At 49.3% G+C, this 20301-nt stretch overlaps 1 protein-coding gene across 1 annotated transcript in view; it reads left to right on the top strand.

The window, feature by feature from the left end:
* LOC147673147 (uncharacterized) overlaps positions 1 to 20301 on the top strand; it is an 83350-nt gene that overhangs the window by 32692 nt on the left and 30357 nt on the right. The window contains exon 5 of the mRNA XM_086946900.1: positions 6841 to 7130. Coding sequence (XP_086803026.1) covers positions 6841 to 7130 — 290 coding nt within the window. The remainder of the gene's footprint in view (positions 1 to 6840; positions 7131 to 20301) is intronic.

Raw genomic sequence — 20301 nt, 5'->3', positions numbered from 1 at the left:
AGGCATACCTCAAGCGTAGGGGGGTTCATATAGCGTTCCTGCAAGAGACACACCTTAATAAGCAAGAAGGGGCCGCTCTGCAGAGGCGCTGGAGGGGGCAGCTGTTTTACACGACATTCTCAGCTTTTGCAAGGGGGACACTGATTTGGATACGGGCGGGGGTCCCCTTCCAGGTCACAAAGTCATTGGTGGACCCGGAGGGCAGGTATGTGGCGGTGGAAGGGAGGCTGAGAGGCAGGGTGATATCTCTCTGTAATGTGTATGCTCCTAATGTAGACCTGCCCGCATTCTTGTCTACCATCTCGGGCAAAATGGCGGGTTATTTGGCAGGGCCGGTCCTCTTAGGGGGGGACTTCAACTCGGTTGAGGATGTGTTACTAGATAGGTCCCATCCCCCGCTGCGCGCGTCCCCAGTGCATAGGGTCGCCAAGCGTAGGTTGGAATGGCAGGAGAGCTGGGCCCTCACGGATGCATGGAGGGCGTTGCACCCCACTACTAGGGACTACTCCTTTCACTCGCACCTACATGACCTGCACGTGAGGCTGGACGTGTTTCTTTGTTCGGCGTGTGTGCTCCCCGCGGTGGGAGGGGCGGAATACTTGGCCAGGACGCTATCGGACCACAACCCTTTGTTGATATCTATGGACTGGATGGTGACTGTTAACTGCGTGCCAACATGGCGCCTGCAACCCGACACCCTAGATGACTTGTTGTTCAGGGAGGCCCTGGGTGAGCGCATTGAGAGGTACTTTGAGGAGAACAGTGGCTCGGCCTCCACGAGGGCGGTAGAATGGGATGCGTTTAAGGTGGTGGTGCGGGGACACTGTATTGGGCACACGGCTGGGGCTCGGAAGACTCTGTTGGATGACTTAGATAAGGCTGAGGCACGGCTGAGGGACTTAGAGAAGAGGCGCCCGAATCACCCTGAGTTGCAGGAGGGGCTTAGCGGGGCACGGGAGGGGCTGGCGGTAGAGCTGGAGCGGCTGCGTAGCTTCGACCACAAGGCGTACATGACGAGGGCGCATGCGGAGGGAGATAAGGCGGGGTCGATGCTGGCTTGGCTCGCTAACCCAGTTCGGAGGGGAGTGCCGATCATGGGGATCCAGGAGACAGGGGAGGAGCCCTGCCACACTCAACCCGGGATCCTGAATAAGTTTCGTGCTTATTATGAGGGGCTCTATGAGAGTGGTGGAACGGGAGGGGCGGAGGAGCTTGAAGAGTTCTTGGACGGGTTACAGTTACCACGGGTGGAGGACTCGGAGGCGGAAGAGCTGGGTCGACCCATCACTCTTGGAGAGATAGGTTGTGCAGTAAAGCAGATGGCCAGAAATAAGACCCCGGGACTTGACGGGCTACCGATCGAATTTTATAGTAAATACAAAGAATACCTTGCCCCACGGCTGTGCGAGGTGTACAATGAGGCACAAACGAAGGGTCGACTCCCGGGCTCCATGTGCGAGGCCCTCATGATCCCGCTCTTGAAACCGGGCAGAGAGGGTGCGGCTCTGTCCTCGTACCGTCCGTTGTCCATGCTGACGACGGACTACAAGATCCTCAGTAAAATTCTTGCCAACAGACTGCTGGTACACATGACCAGCCTTGTTCACGGTGACCAGTGTGGTTTCATACCGACACGCAACACCACTCATAACATTCGTAGACTTACGAGACTGATGGGCGCGGACTGGCCGGGTGCCGTCTCCCCATTTGTCCTCTCCATTGATATTGAGAAGGCATTTGACAGCCTTGAATGGGGATACTTGTATGAGGTGATGCGACGCTTCGGACTGGGGGACGGATACATAAAATGGACCAAGGTCCTGTACACCGAGGCGGTAGCGAGGGTTCGAGTGGGCACTCTGATCTCGAGACAATACCCGATCAGGCGTGGCACTAGACAGGGTTGTTCCCTATCCCCGCACCTATTCCCTGTACGCAGATGACCTGCTGATGTTTCTGGCCGATGCGGGCCCGAGCTCCAGGGGGCGCGGCAGCTACTGGGGCAGTTCGGCCGGTTGTCGGGCCTGAGGGTCAACTGGCCTAAATCCTGCCTGTTCCCCCTGAGGCCGGGAGAACCGTGCCCACTCACCGCACAGGAACTCCGGTGGGAGCCGCGTTGTCTGCATTATTTGGGGGTCTATGTTTATCATACCCCGGCCGACTTACTGGACGGTAACATCACTCGCTGTATCAATGCCCTGCGGGGGTCCATGGACTTCTGGGCGACTCTGCCGTTATCCCTGGCTGGTAGGATCTCCCTGCTTAAAATGATAGCCCTGCCCAGGCTTTTGTACTATTTTAGGACACTCCCGGTATGGATCCCGAGCTCTGTTTTCAAACGCCTGAGGTCGTTGGTCATAGCGTTCTTATGGGGCACGGGAAGGAGGCGCATAGCGCTCGACACTCTATTGCGCCCCAAAGATGAAGGAGGTATGGCGGTGCCGGATTTTGAAGGGTATTACCTGGCCGCGCAGCTGCAGATTTTTACTCAGGAGGTAGCGAGAGTATATAGAGGCCCCGAGGACGCGAGAGTAGAAGGCACCCCGCGGCACGTTCTGGCGTACATCACGCTGCACCAGAAGCTCCGGGTGGGAGACCTGACGGTCGAGGAGCAGACGTTCCGGCTCTGCTGGGACCGGGCCCGTAAGCGGGCGGGTGTCCGCCTTATGTATGCCCCTGAAATTCCGCTGGGGATGGTCACCGCCCTCCCACATGGAGGCGACTGGTCGCGCTTGCTAGGATGGGAGGAGGCGGGAATACAAATGCTGGGTGATCTCTATGAAGATGGGGTGTTGCTGCCGTTCCAGGACCTGCAGGAGCGATTTGACCTTCCGAGGGGCGACTACTTGCTGCATGCAGCAGTCACGGGTGCTATGCAAGCCCACTGGGGGGAAGGGCTGCAGGAACCGGGCACCTCGATGGCCTGCCAGTACACAATGATGGCGGCGGGAACTTTTAAGGCTGTCACGTGCCTGTACTCTAGGATGCAGCGGGAGGCCTTGCAGCCTTTGGCAGCCCTGAAGGCCAAGTGGGAGCTGGATCTTCAAGTGGAGATACCTGACACGACCTGGGGCCAGTTGCTAAGGCGGGCACGGAAGAGCTCGAGAAATGCCAGGTTTCAATTAATTCACTTCTATGTCATTCACAGGGCATACCTCACCCCGGGGAAAATCCGACAGTATTTTGGGGTGGACGACGCTGCTTGCCCCAGATGTAACACAATTGGGGCGGATCTGGGTCATATGCTGTGGGATTGCCCCTCTCTGGGAGACTATTGGCAGGAAGTTGGGCGGGCCCTTAACGGCGCGACAGATAGGGATATCCAGTTCACTAAAGCGGTTGGCGTCCTTCATTGGTTCCCTCACACGCCTCGGAACAAGACGACTAGTAAATTTATAGATTTAGGGCTTATTCTGGCCAAGCGGGAGATCACGAGAAACTGGAAGTCCAGAGTGGGGCCCACGTATAAAAGATGGTATGGGGAGTGCCTGAGATGGGCCGCGTGTGAAAGTACTCTGCGGTACCAGATGGCCTGGAGGATGAATGACGAGAAAGCTCTGGAGAGGGCAACTGCATGGGAAGTGATGGTGCAGGCGCTCCGTGATATGGATGATGAGGGGCAGGAGGGCGAGAGCGAACTGGACCGGGCAGACCCTATCACTACACAGGAGAACACACCTTATCGAATGACTGCTTCCTCCTGCAACACACCATACACTTTTACACTGTTAACTCAACGCAGAGCGACCACGGGGAGGGTGGGTAGGAAGCTGGTTTGGAGAGGTGTTGGGGTACCGAAATTTGGGGAGGGGGAGGGGTGAAAATCACAAAAGCAACCCAGAGATATTTGCCTAATGTAGCGGTCAGACGTGGTAAGGAGTTACGAGAAGTGATCAGGGCTGAGGTCACCCACACCGAGGACGGGGTGGACCCCCCGGATGGAGAAGGACTGGACCATACTAATCTTGTACATGCTGAATATTTACTGATGATTATATTGTCTGTACATTTCTATTGGTGATGCAATAAAAAGGATGTTAAAAAAAAAAAAAAGATTCGGGACTTGTACGTATACCTCAAATGACGGTGGGTGGGGAGTTACCAAGCGTCTACCACCTGCTGTAAAAAGGTCTGTAATGACTGTTACACCTGTCAGACATGCAAGCAGCTATAGTTGTGGACAGTATGAGATGAAACTTTAAACAAGAGAAGGGACGTTGGGAGATTAAGCAGCTAAAACTATGGCTAATCCGAGCTGGAGGGTGCGTGGTTGTGTTCGTATCCGCGTGTAGTTGAGAGGGCAGGGCTGGAGGAGCGGCGGGCGCTGACAGACTTGCACTGAGCCCTGGCCGCTCAGTCAACAGGGCTCTTCTCGAGGAGGCAGGTAGCGCCTTGTTTGCCTCCAGCGCCTACCCGGCGCCTTCTTAACCAATTTAATCTGTTTGCTTTAGGAGGGGGCGAGCAGAACCGCAGCGGCAGTCTAGTGGAGGGGTCTCGCATAGGGTTGACAACACAGTGACAACATAGGAACAGCAAAATCAGCCACGTGGAGCAGCCCAAGGGGACTTCCTGGAACACATCCTGATCTGCGAGGGACCAGGAGGAGGAGGAGGGGAGGTGCTGCCCTAGAGAAGGGCGAGAAAGATCCGGGCTGGGGTGAGAAAGGCGCTGCGCGGATCACACACTGACGGAAAAGTTTATCGTATGCAGAAGAGCAAGCAGGGGGCAGCACCGCTGCAGGAGACGCGCAGCAGAGCGGCCGGGCACCGGGAGCAGCAGAGCCGGGGGAAGGAGCGGACTGTAATCCGGAAGAGCCGAGGGGCGGAGGAGGGAGCGAGGCTGCGAGCCGGGGGGAGCGAGTGGGGCCGAGGGCAGGCAGCGGACGATGCGGCTGAAGGTGGGCTTCCTCCTGCGCAGTGTGCTGGTGATCGGCACGTTCCTGGGGCTGGTGCTGCTCTGGGCTTCCATGTCCCCCAAGGTGACGGACGAGGCCGGGGCCCCTGTGGCCGGAGTGCGGGTGAGTGCAGCATGGCGACGCCGCGAAGGGGGCTCTGGGAAACCGGATCTCGGACCGCCGGGCGCGGGGATGCCGGCCTTGTTTCCGGGGATAAAGGGGGTTGTGATGGGGTAGGGCTTGGTTGAGGGTGTCCGTGTCTACGCTGTGCTCAAAGGGTGCTGTGTGTGTGTGTACCCGGCTGTGCGGGGCCTGAGCTTTGTGACAAACGGCGGTGCTTCCGCCGTCCGGGGTTACTATGGAGACCAAACAAGAGTCAGCGGGGACGGGTGTGAGGGCACGAAGGAGTGCGGGCCGGGGAGTGATTGTGATGCCGGGGGACGGTGGTTAACTGTGGGATGCAGGGCAAAGATTCTCGGCAGTTGTATAATGGTTGGGAGAAAAGGTTGACGTTATCAAGGCAAAGGTGATGAATGTGAAACAAGCAAGACGGAGGGAAGAGAGGGGAGGGGGGAGGAGAAATGCGACACGGCGCGAGGGGAGGGGGGAGGAGAAATGCGACACGGCGGGAGGGGGAGGGGGCGGAACGGGGGCGGAGAGGGGAGAGAGAGAGTAGGCAAGGGTAAACAAACACGGACGTGCACGCGCCCGTGACTTTTAAGGTCAATGCGCATGCGCATAAGCTTAATGCGCATGCGCATTGACCTTAAAAGTCACGGGCACTGCAAGGAATCGCCACGATTCCTTGCAGTTAGATAAAGAGTGGATGAGCCCCTATAGTCTCGCTTGCTCGATGCGCATGCGCATCGACAGGCGAGACCTAAAAATGAAGGTGTATCCGGAAGCGGAGTGGCTTATCAACAATTCCTTCCAGTGTATTGCGCTGGGAACTGTTGGAGTTCTCACAGGCATAATAAGGCCTGCAGGTGAAACCTGTGTAAATGCTTGTCTCGCCAGATCGCATATGAGACAGTATTTCAAATAGATAGTGTGATCAAGGAACATCAAAGTGATGGGGTAAAAAATCTGAAATGTGTCCTATACTGGACCTGAGGGTGGGGATGTTGAAACAGGTATCTTTGTTCATTTGCTGAGCTGTGACTGGAGAAGAAAAGAAATAGGATATTTTGCTCTGAGTCAGATAATATGTACGAGCTGCAAATATGGGCACCCTTTAAGCATATGGTCTGGGAAGGAGTCTACTGCCACACTCGGGAAGATGAGGCAGGTTGCTTTTATGAAATCAACCACAGCCAGCCATGGTTCTTCACTCATGCACTGCACAACGACACAGGTCGACAGTGTCCGCACTCCAGTTCTGTGGTCCCCTTCCTTCTTCTGGGTAACATTACAGTCTGTTCTCTCAACAGGGCCACTTCTTCCTTCAGTGGCATAATCCTTCTGACTATCGAAGAAGACTAGGAGCTCTGCGGCTTCGAAAAATCCTGATTACAGTGGAAATCAAAACCATAAATATATATAATTTACACCAGTGAGATCGTGTAACTAACTAATCCCCCTTGGCTACCTCTGACTTTCCAGACATCAAACCTATCCTGTTATCCTTAAAGTACTTTGGCTTATGAGTTATTTTTCTTATGTTTGCTACCAGTTGAGCATTTCCCATTTTTGCACACCTAGGATGTTCAATACACATACAATATGGTGTTTGTATGTGGCGCCAAATTGATGTGTGTCATGCTTAAACGTTTCCAGGAAATGCGACTGATTGCCTCTTCATTCTATCCACCTCTTTAATTAAATACTTTCCGGCGATGTTTTTTCTGATATTATCAATTTGCTTAAAATTTTCTTAGGTAAGCACAGAAATATGAGGCCACAAAAAAGTGCAATATATTAAGTATTTCCATGTGTTTGATTCATAGGTTTCTAAAAGCAGGTCGAACTACAGCTTATGAATTTCTTAAAGAAAAGTTATTTGAATTTCGGAAATCGTTTGGCTCTTCTGCTCAAATCCAACAACAAGATTCAAAATCGAAAGAGCCAATTCCAGAATCCACACAGGCTGTTCAGAAAAGCTCTGACTCAGCTGCCGCCACCGCCACAACTGACTGCTTCACTGCCCCAATGCTTCCACCTCTTCGCAAAAGAAAAGCAACTCCTGATGCTCCTGCAGCACCAGTGAAAAAGATTTCTCAAGACGAGACCCTGAAAGGTAAGTATTCCTGCACCTAAACAAAACTGCAGGTGACTATACAAATGTGTGTGTGTGTGTGTGTGTGTGTGTGTGTGTGTGTGTGTATATATATATATATATAGATATAGATATATATATATATATAGATATATATAGATAATTTGTTTGTATTTTTTTTATCTAAGCACAATAAGAACAGGAGAGATATTTGTTTCTTATACAAAGTGGTTTGGTTCATTGGTTTCCCTCATAACCATCTTTCTTCTTTTGCCTGTGCCCTGGTTCAGGATATGCAGCTCTACATGAGTCACGTGTGTAAAATAAACTTATAATAATAAATTCATTTACACAAGTCCACAGTTCTAAAGAAGAAAAAGACCTATGAACATGCATGTTTTTTTATATTTTTTTTACTGCTTCTACACATGCTTCTCATTTCCAACTGCAAAGGGTGGCTACGTATAAAGGCCCTTTTCAGATCGCTGTTCCACTTGTGGACCAACTGAGAAGTAGTCTGGATGAGTCTTACGGGGTAGGTGTGACCGTAGAGGGCTGTGCAGAGCGGTTGTGTGAAGGCATCGACTAGTGTTACTAAGTGTGCCTTTTCATATTTGTTACATTTAGTGTGTTTAATGTAAAATATGGAGGAGTGGTGTGGTGCTAAAGCACCTACCTCATAGTTTCAGCCATTGTTGTTCTGGGATTGGTTAGTGTTGCCGTAGGAGGTGTGGGACCTTCCAGTGAGTTGCATTGTGTCACATTCGATGAGAGAGTTTTCCTGAGTGTAGGATCCGTTGGGTTCCAGGCGTTTCCATTCTGTCCTTCCCCTTACGTCCAGAGTTGAGAATCTCATACTCTCAATCCATGCCTAAAAGCTGTTATTGCTTCTGGTCTTTTGCTGTTTTTCTTAAGACTAAGAGAACTGCTTAGGTTCCTATTGTTTCAAACACCATCTTTATTGTCATATTTCATTTGGCCTCCACAAATGTTCCATTCGTCATGGGTTAATTACATTACTTTTCCATAGTATTTCCATCATGTTGGCCTGGAGGAGGGTAGTTTATCGGGTAATGGAAATAATGTCTAAGTAGGGAGCTCCTTCTGGCCTTCCTTTAGGGTTTATTTCATTTCAGATGGGAAAGATCACGATTCCCACAGATACAATTCTTAACCCCTTCGATGCTCATGACGAGCTCAGCTCGTCATGAGGTAGACCTCTCGTGTGCTCATGACGAGCTGAGCTCGTCATGTAAAAGGAGATTCTGTAAATATCAGCACAGGAGGGGGGTCTGCTTAGCACCCAAGGTGTTAAACCCAGCTTCTAGACCCGTCAAGACATAGTAAAAAGCCTTGCAGCGTCATTAATGCCATTTTCCAGCCTCCTATTCCTAACTCTCCGAGGTGGCGTCCTAACATGGTACTGTGACTCCAACAGCCCTTACAACAAGTTCGGTCAACTCCCAACCACTGTGCCCCAACCTGAAATAACTTCTTCTCCCTGTCCCCATCTAGGCCCTGGGACAGAACAACGCGCCAGTCATGTAGCTCACTGAGCGAACCAGTGAGAGGGCAGGAGCAGGATACCAAGATTTCTGGGCCAATGCAACAGGGTTAGTAAAAGTGGCCTAGTGATTGGAGGAGGGGAGCAATAGAGTCTGGATCCTGGCAGGGGGGGGGGGGGGGGGGGTGCATTTTTTCACAGAAGTGATTGTAGAGCAGTAAGCCTGATATTTAGTAGTTCGAGAGGGTCTCTGTACACATCTGCATCTTTGCTAGGCTCCAGATGGAGTGGTTAATCTTGCAAGATAAGTCTTACCAGAAGTAGGCAAACAACAAGACTTTCCCATTCGCTATCCTGACAAAGTATATTCAAACAAATCATATTGCCATGACTCTTTCTACCAGTGTTGCTAATGTTTAATGCATAATGTATACTGTCCAGTGAAAACAGTAGAATCTTGACATACATTTTTTGCTTCTATGAAAAGTTGTACACGCAAACAAAATGTTGTCAATGGCGATGGTAAGGCCTAGACTCAAATGCCTCTCTGAGATACAAATCAGTTTGACTGTTTTCCATTCTTTTTTTTTCTTTTTTTTTCTTTTTTTGAAAACCTTTATTGTACAGTAGAATCAAACAAATACGGGCCTACAACCATCCGGCTGGCCTCGGCAACATTTGAATCACAGTGGCAAGCTATTGGGCGACCCGGCAGCATATTAACGCAAAGCAAGATTAAACTGAGTTACACTGGAAACATTTGCGCCACCGGGAAGTAGGAGAAGTGAAGGTTTAATTTTAAAGTTTTAGTATGTCCATAAAAGAAACAAGAAAGGATCAGAGGCAAAATAGACCATCCAGGACATAAGTGGGCAAGTGTCAGCATCGGCATCAAGCAAACAATATCAGCGAAGCAATTGACCGCAGAAGAATAGGGCAGGAGAAACTTTAAGCAAACATTACTACAGACGGCAGCTACTACCCACACCACAGCGATCCACCCAATGACCCCGAGAAAAAGGGAAGAGAAAAGAGTAGAGGTAGAAGAAATAAAAATAAGGCCCATAGTAACGAAAACAAACAAAGAAATACCCGCCCCACCAATATACATGCAGAGGCTACGGCCTACCCCCCCCCTAGCAGTGTGTCTGTCGCCCAAAAAGAGTACCCGAAATACAGAAGAAGAGAAAAGAAGGAAAAGAAATCACAGAAGGCCGGAGGAGGGCCAATTTAAAACGAGCAAACAATCAACATATTCATCCTCGGCCATCCCTCCTCGGATCCCGACCCAACACCGTAATAACGTACACCACCCCAGCAGTCCCATTTATCCATCAACAATGTCAGCATCAGACCACATTAGAGAACGTGAAAACAGCATCAGCCTAGTCCCCGTCGATCCAGCCAGACAATGAGGTCTAGGCGAGCAGCGGCCATCTTAGACGGGAATCGCAGATACAAAGACCATAACCGAGGCAAAAACCCTTCGCAGAGGTCTGCCCCACGTAAAGCCAAACAGTCAGTGGCTACCCAGTAAAGGTGGAAACACAGCAGCAGTACCTGAAGGCCGATTGACCAGGACCATAGCAGCAGTCCCATAATAGAGCAAGGGGGCCCACCGGGGGACCACGAGGTAGGCACAAAGCAGGGCGTCCAGCAAGAACTCTCCAGCCGATGGACAGGGTCTAGTGCCTCACTTCCCAGCGCATCCTGAATGGGTAACCCGGCAGCCGTCTCGTCCGGATTCTTCCGTGCCTCCACATACGACAGGAGACACTGGCCACCACCGCCGATCGCAGGGTGTGGCAAGGCGGGCAGAGCATGACGAGCAATACAGCAATTCGGGGGCTCACCAGGCACCGCAGCATCCAGTCGATCCTCCAGATCCCGGGCGTTAGCACGCATAAAGGATCGCAGGTCGCGCAGGGCGTTCAGAACAGCAGCAATCACAAAGGGTTCCTTAGCAGCAGAGTTATGTACCCAGAGGGCGTCGCCATGTTGTCGTCCTCGGTAATGTCCGCCAGTGCCCATCTCAAAAACAAAGCACCAGCAGTGTTTCCAATGAGCACAGTCGCCGCGGGGCAACTACCGCAAATCTGTCTCCGGCTGCCCGGACCTAGCTACAATGCAGCACGCATCTCGAAGAGTGCCCCGTGCAATATTCCGAGGGAAGCAAGCCAAGGTGCAGGGCGCCCGGTGAAAGATGGCGTCCACCGTAGCGCTGAGGAGTAGGGAAGCTCCCAGTGCCGGTCCCAAGTCGAGTGAGGGACACAATGTATCTCCTGCCGCAGTCCCTGGAAGCGAGCGTGGAGATGTGCAGGGCTGGGCGGTACACTGTATCAAGTGCTGCAACAGTAACTCGCCAGCCGCCGGTCCCTCCCACTGCAAGCGTCCGCTGTTGCCGAGTCCTGGGACAGCCGTCCTCGAGAACAAAGACCCGGTCCCTAACACGCCGCGTTGAAGCGAGACAAGGACGTATCTCCGGGTCCACCGCAAGATGCAGAGCGGGGAACACACCATCCGAGTCAGGATCACAACCCGATTCCGAAGCGCCGACTTTTATACAGGATGGACGTCAGGATCTGCAGCGAGTCGGACAGAAAGCGGGCGGGTCAGCGGAGCCGAGGAGTCAGGCGGCCATCATGGTTGCAGGCTTGGCTCCTCCCCCCTGTTTTCCATTCTTGATAAAATCAAACTACTGTTAGTGCAGAGTGTTTGAAATGTCAGCTTTACATCCTAAACCGAAGCCTGCCCATTTGTAGCCCTTACTGAAAGTCTTAATTGAAATTGCCAATTAAGTTCAAGTTCAGAAATTTGTGTAGCGCACTACTCACCCAGAGGGTCTCAAGACGCTTGAGGGAGGGGAGGGGGGGTAATTTATTTATCGAATATCCAAGTTTTAAGTTGCTTTCTGAAGGAGAGGTGGTTCTGTGTAAGGCGGAGGTGGGTGGGGAGAGAATTCCAGGTTTTGGCCGCTAAGTAGGAGAAGGATCTTCCCCCATGGTGGATCTGTTGATGTGCGGAATAGCAGCGAGGGCCTGATTAGACGAACGAAGTTGGCGGGTGGGGGAGTAAAAGGACAGGCGCGTGTTTAGGCATTCGGGTCCTAAGTCGTAGAGGGCTTTGTGTGCGTGGGTGAGGAGTCGAAACGTTATCCTCTTATTGACAGGGAGCCAGTGGAGGTCTTTCAGGTGAACTGAAATGTGAGCCTGACGGGGGATGTCTAGTATGAGTCTGGCTGAGGCGTTTTAGATGCGTTGGAGTTTTTTCTGTAGTTTGGCTGTGGTTCCGGCGTAAAGGGTGTTGCCGTAATCCAGTCGGCTTGTGACTAGTGCGTGGGTGACCGTTTTTCTTGTTTCGGTGGGTATCCAGCGGAATATTTTTTTGAGCATGCGTAGGATGTTGAAGCATGATGAGGAAACGGCATTGACTTGCCTGGTCATCGAGAGGGAGGAGTCCAGGATGAAGCCCAGGTTACGTGCGTGGTCCGTTTGTTTGGGTGCGTTTCCCAAGGCCGGTGGCCACCATGAGTCGTCCCAAGCAGAGGGGGATGAGCCTAAGATAAGGACTTCCGTTTTGTCCGAGTTCAGTTTTAGACGGCCGTCCTTCATCCACTCGGCAACATCTTTCATTCCTGAGGGAGGTTGTGGGTCGAGGATTTTTTTGTAGTTGAAGTGAACGCAGCTGTGGTCCGTCCAATGGAGAGCTGTGGTGTGGTTGAAGGAGATGTGCTTGCTGGAGGTGAAGATTGGGTCGAGCATGTGTCCGGCATAGTGGGTGGCGGTATCAACAAGTTGTATTAGTCCGAGACTGGCCAAGTTGTCCAGGAGGGTGGTGGTGTTGCTGTCATTTTTCTTTTCCAGGTGGAAGTTGAGGTCTCCCAGTAGAATGTAGTCCTCGGATGAGAGGGCGTGTGGGCTGATGAAGTCAGTTAGCATTTGTATAGTGTGCAATGTGCCCTCTGCGCTAGTCCCCGACCAACACAGCCAAGGCTTGAAGTGAAACAATGCACAGCATACTTCCCGACACAACCCATATGCTATTTTTTTCCCCGCCTCAAAATCTCTCTACTTCCTTCAAAGAAAATTTACAGTGGGCACGGCAATCCACAGAAAAACCCGAAAAGTCCTGTGAGAGAGTGTAGGAAGTCTGCAACTCACTTCCTTCGTTCAATCTTTTTAACCCCCTGCAGCACCTCAGAGACCAAAATGCACACAAATAAGTCTCCATTAGCACAGTAATCTCCATTTACACCTCGAGGGCCACAGTTCTGGAATACTTAAAATCAGATATGCGTAAACGTTTCTGAAATTACATTTACTTACAACCCCCCTGCTTTTGTCAACACAGTGACTTTTTGTCGTTATTCAGGGCGTTTGTCTTAAATCTGGTCTAACTACACTTTGCAATTGTGTAATGTAACTTCAGGAAGCTGGGTTTCTATTGTAGTAACCCCCCACCTTTTGCCAGATTTCTGATCCACTTTTGACTTGATGTGCCCTGGGTACCTGCCAACCAGGTTCCCAAGGCCTGTGTTCTTTTCTAAAACTGTACCTTGCACCCCCAATTGGCACCTTACTGGCCACATGTAAGTCCCTTGTCTAAGGTACCATGGGTATCAAGGGCACTGTGACCAGCGAAGTTGGTCACAACCTGCGTGTTTTGGTGCAGAGAAAAGTGAAGAGTCGACATGGCAAACATACTTGTGTGCCATGCCTGCAACCCACTGCCTCTGGTATGGCGCGCTATGGTTGTAGCACGGCAGCAATGTGCTGATCACAGTGCGGAGAAGACTCTGCACTGTGAGCTGCACATTGCTGCCACCCTGCAACCAGGAATCCTTTCGTCACTGCTGTGTGCAACACTTTGGTGCTGCCCTCGCTGACTCGGAGCTTCTCTCGAGTGCGCCCGATCATCAGAACGCAGCGACTCCCGCTGCTCAGAAATATGCACTGTCTCTGATGTTCAGCAATCTCAGTGTGATTCTGCAATCTCAAGCGGCTGTGGGCATTGACCCTCCTCATTACTACACCGGGCCAGAACTCACTCGACATGCATTTCCTTCCTCAGGCATATATCATAAGTGCTGATAATGATTCCCATATTTCCATGAGGGATCGAAACGTTGTCAACCATAAAGCACCATGACTATTTCCAATGATTTATTGAAAGGCAAGAATAGCATGGGTAGTATATGACATTATATGGTTCTAATTAAATATTTTTTGTGCACCATCCTGTAAATGTCTGAGTATTTGTGTATATAAATTGTTCAGTTTCTCTGTTTTTCCCTTAAGCCGTTCTCTGGCTCTTTTCCGAAAACATTCAATAAAATTGCTTTGTATATGACTTTTCTACAGGTTGCTATAGAGATGATTGTTTGTCTGTAGATAATGTTGTGAACCATCCTTAGGCAAGTGACCCCTTATTCCTTTATAAATAACTGCACCCTCGGTCCCTGAAATATCCTTGGGTTCCCTTGTTTATTGGAACAGTATGGTCTAGGTAAGACACTCCTCTAGCTGGGTGCACTATACCACTGGTGAGGGTACAGTTGCATGAGCACTGTACCCCTACAGTGTCTAAGTCCATTTTTAGACATTGGAAGTGCAGTAAAGCCATAAAGGAGTATACGGTCTGGGAGTTATTCATTACGGACTCCACAGCACCATAATGGCTTTACTGAATTCTGGGAAGTTTGTTAGCAAACTTCTCCGCATAATAAACCCCCACTGATGCCAGTGTGGGATTTATTATACAATGCACTCAAAGGGCACCTTAGAGATGCCCCCTGAAAAACGACCAGCCTCTGGTGGGCTCCCTGACTGGTAAGCACCAGCCTGCCACCATGAGACATGTTTCTGGACCCCTGGTGTGGAAGCCTTCGCTCCCTGGGCCTGGAAACCAAGCCTTTCCTGGGCGACGGTGGTCACACCTCCCCAGGTCAGGAAGAGCCATCTGTGGCAGGGGAGCATCAAATGCCTTGCTGCCTTTGTAATGCAACCCACAGCCTCTCCTGCTATTCTCCCCTCCTTTTCGGCGGGAAGACAGGTGGGAGAAATTAAAACAGCCCAGAAGATGTGCCCACCTCTGCCAATGCCATATCTCCAGTGGGGGAGGCGAAGTGAAGACCACTCTTCAGTGCCCGGAATCTTGCAGATGACAAGCACTCTCCAATCAGGATTACGAATTGTGTCCACTCCCCCATGTGGGGTGAGCACCCCAAGTGTGAGTCACCCTACGGTCAGTAGCCCATCGGCTACTGACCTCGAGACCCTAAAACACCCCCTAAATACAGTATCTAGAGGGCAGCCCTGAACCAAGAAGGCAGATTTCCGCAATCTACGAAGAAGGAGGACGAAAGAAGACGCCCAGCAGAGGAGACTGCAGAGAAGAACTGACTTGGCCCCAACTCTACCTGCCCGTCTGCAGTTTCCAGAGCTTCAAAAGTCACCTGGTCCTGAAGCCAGCGACCACCAGAACCCCTGGGAGGACTGACTGCCTTCAACAAAGACCAGATCTCCTCTGAACAGCAACTCTGTTCAAAAAATCACCAAAGAAAGACTCTGAGCCTGCTGAGGACAAAGAAACAAAGAAACCCGACGCCTGGAACCACGACTGCACCTGACACCTATGGCCCGAGTCCAAGAGGCCCATCGGTAAGATCCCCCCCCCCCCCGTGCTCCAGAGTCCGAGTCCACCTTGGATAACCCCTCCAGGACTCCCCGACTTCGCGTGCATCCTCTTAAAAAGTAATCAGAAAAGTAACGCACAAAGTATTCATAATAGTAATTGAAAAGTAATTACAACTATTTTTTTGAACAAGTGACTTACCTGTAACCAATCCAATTGCATTCATCTGCATTCAAACTGTGTTTAACTGCATTATTCTTGCAAAATACCATTACACTTAGCTATACCAGGCCTGGCTTGGTTCTAGGAATAAAATACAACTAAATAATATTTTTATTCAAACAAATTGGCCTGAGGTCAGTCTTTGAGTGTGTGAAATCATTTCTTGCCTGAGTGTGGACAATAAATGCTTAACAGTACCCTCTGATAAAGCCTTACTGCTCGCCCACACTACCACAAATGGAGAGTAAGGTATTTTCTGCTTTAGCCTATGCCTACCTTTGGGGATCTACTGGACTCTGTGCAAACTATACCTTACTTTGGTATAGTATATACAGAGCCAGCTTCCTACAGTAATGACTCAAAATATTTGGAGAGTACAACACTCGCGTGCCTATCCTTTTGAAACATCGAATCCAACTATATAGAGCCGTTTTCAAATATCCAGGATCATTCTGCCTAAATGAATGTGCCAGCATAATTTGCATTATTCCCTCCTGTGCCATGCATACTATTATCAATTCCTTCTCAAAATTCTGCAACCTCTTTTTTTTTTTTAGTCCACTGAAGCCGGGTACCAGTGTAATAAGGTTCGTAATCTGGGATGCCTAGTCTGCCCTACGGTATGGAGAGCTGGACCCTGCTCACTGTTATCTTTGGCCTATTGTAGTTCCGTCCTAGGTCTAGCAAAATGGCATCTATCTCTTAACCCCATGGCTGCTAGGCGTTTTCCCGTCCTGCGCTGGGGATTGTTGTTATACTTTATTTCATGACGAGCTGGCCTTGTCATCCGCGCACGGCAGGTAAGCGCCATGACGAGCCCAGCTCGTCATTAGCCTCGAAGGGGTTAAGAGAGATGCACTGGCAGCCAATTTGGTAAACTAATCAAGGGCTGTAGGATCCTAGGAAGAATTAAAGATCTCCCAAAGTTGCCACTTACTCTTGAGCAGCCAGAGAAAATTCATGGCGTAAGTAAATGTTAAATTGTACTAGCAATCATAAGCCGTAATCTCTCTCTGAATAGCCAAAATCACATTTATCAGCTATAAAGGGGCAACATCACTGTACCTATACTGGTCACCGGAGCCTCAAATTCTCCCAAGCCGATCGTTCTTGTAAAGAACACCGCATGCTCAAAATCCAATAAAGCATCAAGTTTAAAACCACAGTAATGATCCGCAAGATGTCACACAGCAACCCGCCCACATTGGGTGCTAGGGGGTGTTACTTTACTGGGTTGCTCTGGCATGATTCTTTATTTTGGAGGGAGGGGGGCAGCTGCCTTGCTTGCCCTAGCTCCCTCTATGTTTAGGGAGTGGAGAGTTCACCTTGTAAATTATGCCATTAGGAATCGAGAGGTGGTCAATAAAGACTCCTGAGGGAGTGTGAGAATAGGAGAGCAGGAGATCAGATGTACTAGTAAAAAGTTTGTTGGGTCCAGACACAGCATGTTCCCTCCTGGTGGGAGGGAACGTATTTAGACACAGTATATGGGATGGCCTTCGATCTTACATTGAAGCAGAATCAAACGACACATAATTAAGAAAAAAGAAACCGGCATGTTTCTGAAGAACAAGATGGCGGAATTTGTTCCACTTTCTGGAACGCCCACAACCTTCTGAAATCCAGATATATTATCGGAAATGTGGGCCTCTGCTCTAGGTGCTAACATGCTATTCATCTCCACCTGAATGCACACTTCAGCCAGCCAGGCAGTACTTTAGTCTTGCTGGCCAGTCTCCTCTTCTTCCTCATTTACGTTGGCATCTGTATTCGCACTCGCAGTCGCCATATGGAGTGAAGGCGTACTTTCTGCCTCTTCTCTCCGATCCAGATGAAATCCCATTCATTGTACTTGCACTGCACACACAATGGGGCTGTAACCTTTAACAGCATAGTTTATATTTTGACAATTCTCTGTGGTATTGGCATGATGAGGAGGGATTGCTATCCAGCATAGTGTCTGTCTGGGTAAATTCTGTGAATTTATTAAGAGGGACTGAATGTACCTCTAAGGGGGCTGAATCAATGCCAGATTGTCGGTATAACCTCTGTCACAATGGTGTAGGAAAGAGATCCAAATAACAAGTCTTAAATGGGCAAAAGAGATAAGGAAGAAATTATCACATGCCTGTGAAAACATAAAGGTGAAAATTACCCATGATTCCCTGCAGATAGAATTCTCTAAGAGTGAGCTCACGAAACGAGGACAAGAAGTCTCAAGAAGAGCAGATATGGTATACCTAGAGAAGAAAAAAACAGTGCAACAAATGAGGGGTTCTTGGTGAAAAGAAAATTGGTTTCCTTATCTGGACATCTTACCTAATTACTTGTATAGTCAGGATATCTTAAGACTGAGAATAGGTATAAACCCCTGGCTAGTAAATGAAGAATGAAAAAGGAAAATGTTACACTGTGATGGTCACTGTAAATGTAGTTTGGGCACTAAAGGAGATATATTGCACATTTTGTTAGACTGTGTAATACTATTAGAGCAGCGTAAACGTGATCTCCGCCGGCTGTTTTTGAAATATGATATAGAAATCGGATTAAAGCAGTAGAACTACTTACAGAAATGCCAAATCTTGACATAGCGATTGCAGTGGGGAACTATATGAAAGAAATCAAAAGCTTCCTTAGAGAAAATTTGTTGGAATGTGTAGCAATCTTAACTTTTTTAGTAGGCCAAAATTTAATATAAGGAGGATTGTATTTTAAATGATATTTTATATTGTACAATTTTATAATGTATTGTGTCTTCCCGAATATGAGCGCCGAATTATGCACCACTCATTGAAAACGTATCAAATTTCTTAACATTGAGAATGCATAAATTGTGATGTTTTAATCTGTGTAAATTGGTTATATCTGTTTAAAGGCTAAGGTCTAAATAAACATTGCTTTGACAGTGACAGTTTCTGACATCCTTATTGCTTTGGTGTGGTCCCAAGCAGCATTGCTAATGGTCCACTACTCTAATCTGCAGACCTCTTTACACACTGTTCTTAACTCTTCTGCTGTTCTGACGAGAAACATCAGCTTCATCCCACAGCTCCCATTTTAATTCTAGTTTTGAGCCCAACTCTTAGGGAGGGTGCACTAAAGGGTAACTGTGCACTCTCAAAGACTGATGCATGAGAGCTGTGCGTTCTCAAAGACCTGCAAGCGGGTTGTGCATTCCCAGGACAGATGCATGGGACTGATGTATTCTTGAAGACAGGTGCATGCTTACTGTGCATTCTCAGGGACCAATGCATGTGGACTGTGCATTCTCAGGGACAGTTGCATACCGTCTGTGCATTCTCGGGGACTGATGCATGCAAACTGTGTATTCTCAGGGACCGATGCATGCAGACTGTGTATTGTCAAAGATAGATGCAAGCGGACTGTGAATTCTCAGGGACAGGCCCCTGCGGACTCTGCATTCTCAGGGACAGATGCATGGGAACTGTGCACTCTCAAAGACTGATGCTTGCGTACTGTGGAGTCTCGAGGACAGATGCATGTGGACTTTGCATTCTCAGTGACAGATGCATGCATACTGTACCCTCTCAAAGACAGATGCATACGGACGGTGCATTCTGAGAGACCGATGCATAGGAGCTGTACACTCTGTAAGGCAGGTTTATGGGGACTGTGCATTCTCAGGGACAGATGCAAGACTACTGTGCATTCTCAGAGACGGATGCAGGTGGACTGTGCATTCTCAGAGACGGATGCAGATGGACTGCATTCTCAGAGACAGATGCAAGCAGACTGTGAATTCTCAGAGACCGATGCATAGGAGCTGTGCACTATCTAACACAGGTTTATGGGGACTGTGCATTCTCAGGGACAGTGCAAGCGGACTGTGCATTCTCAGGGACAGATGCAGGTGGACTGTGCATTCTCGGGGACAGATGCAGGTGGAGTGTGCATTCTCGGGGACAGATGCTGGTGGACTGTGCATTCTCAGGGACAGATGCAGGTGGACTGTGCATTCTCAGGGACAGATGCAGGTGGACTGTGCATTCTCAGGGACAGATGCAGGTGGACTGTGCATTCTCAGGGACAGATGGTTGAAGACTGTGCATTCTCAGGGCAGATGCATGGGGGACTGTGTGTTTTGAAGTGCAGAGACATGTTAGGCTTAGGAAATGTTTAGTGAGTGATAAAAGCTCACCAGACTTTGTGTTCTGAATTCTCAGCGGCTAGAGTTCGCCAGAATGAAGACTATAGTAAACCATACACAATAAAATACTGAAAATAATATATTCTGAAATAAAGATCTGTTTGGCGAAGCCAGCTGCACCATTCCACTTAAGCCTCCCTAGAGTCTCCAACCTTTCACATGCCTGCAAAACACAAAGTGGAGTTCGGTAAACACACTCCAATCACTTGGGTTTTGTGAGTCCCACAACACTGTTACCAGGCAACAAGGACGCCCCCAACCCTGTGACACATGTGCTAATTTAGATGTTATTGAATGCTGCTCCATGATCACTTGCAGTACATCTAAGGATCAAGCCTTTAGCAAAGGAGGGCACAATAATTCAAATACGCGGTTTAAATAGAGCAAATTAGATAACCAGTTGTTACCAAATTATGCAAGCAAGAATAATACCAAAAATGTACGTAAACATAGAGCAGCGCTACTTGTTTCGAAAAGATAATTCTAATAGCAAAAATATAGTGACTTTTTAGGTCTCGCCCTGCGATTGCAGGCCAAAGGCCTGCTGTCGCAGAGCGAGACTATTGTTGTCATTCCGGCTTTCAAGGACTGAAAGGGAGAGGACAACAGACTGTCACGCGCACGCAGCAGCAGCCTGCCGGGATCAGGTTACGCGCGTCAACGCG

This window comes from Lissotriton vulgaris, chromosome 12, assembly GCF_964263255.1.
Source record: "Lissotriton vulgaris chromosome 12, aLisVul1.2, whole genome shotgun sequence".
Lineage (NCBI taxonomy): Eukaryota > Metazoa > Chordata > Amphibia > Caudata > Salamandridae > Lissotriton > Lissotriton vulgaris.
The sequence above is the reverse complement of the archived record's forward strand: the minus strand, read 5'-3'. Positions and strand labels throughout refer to the sequence as shown.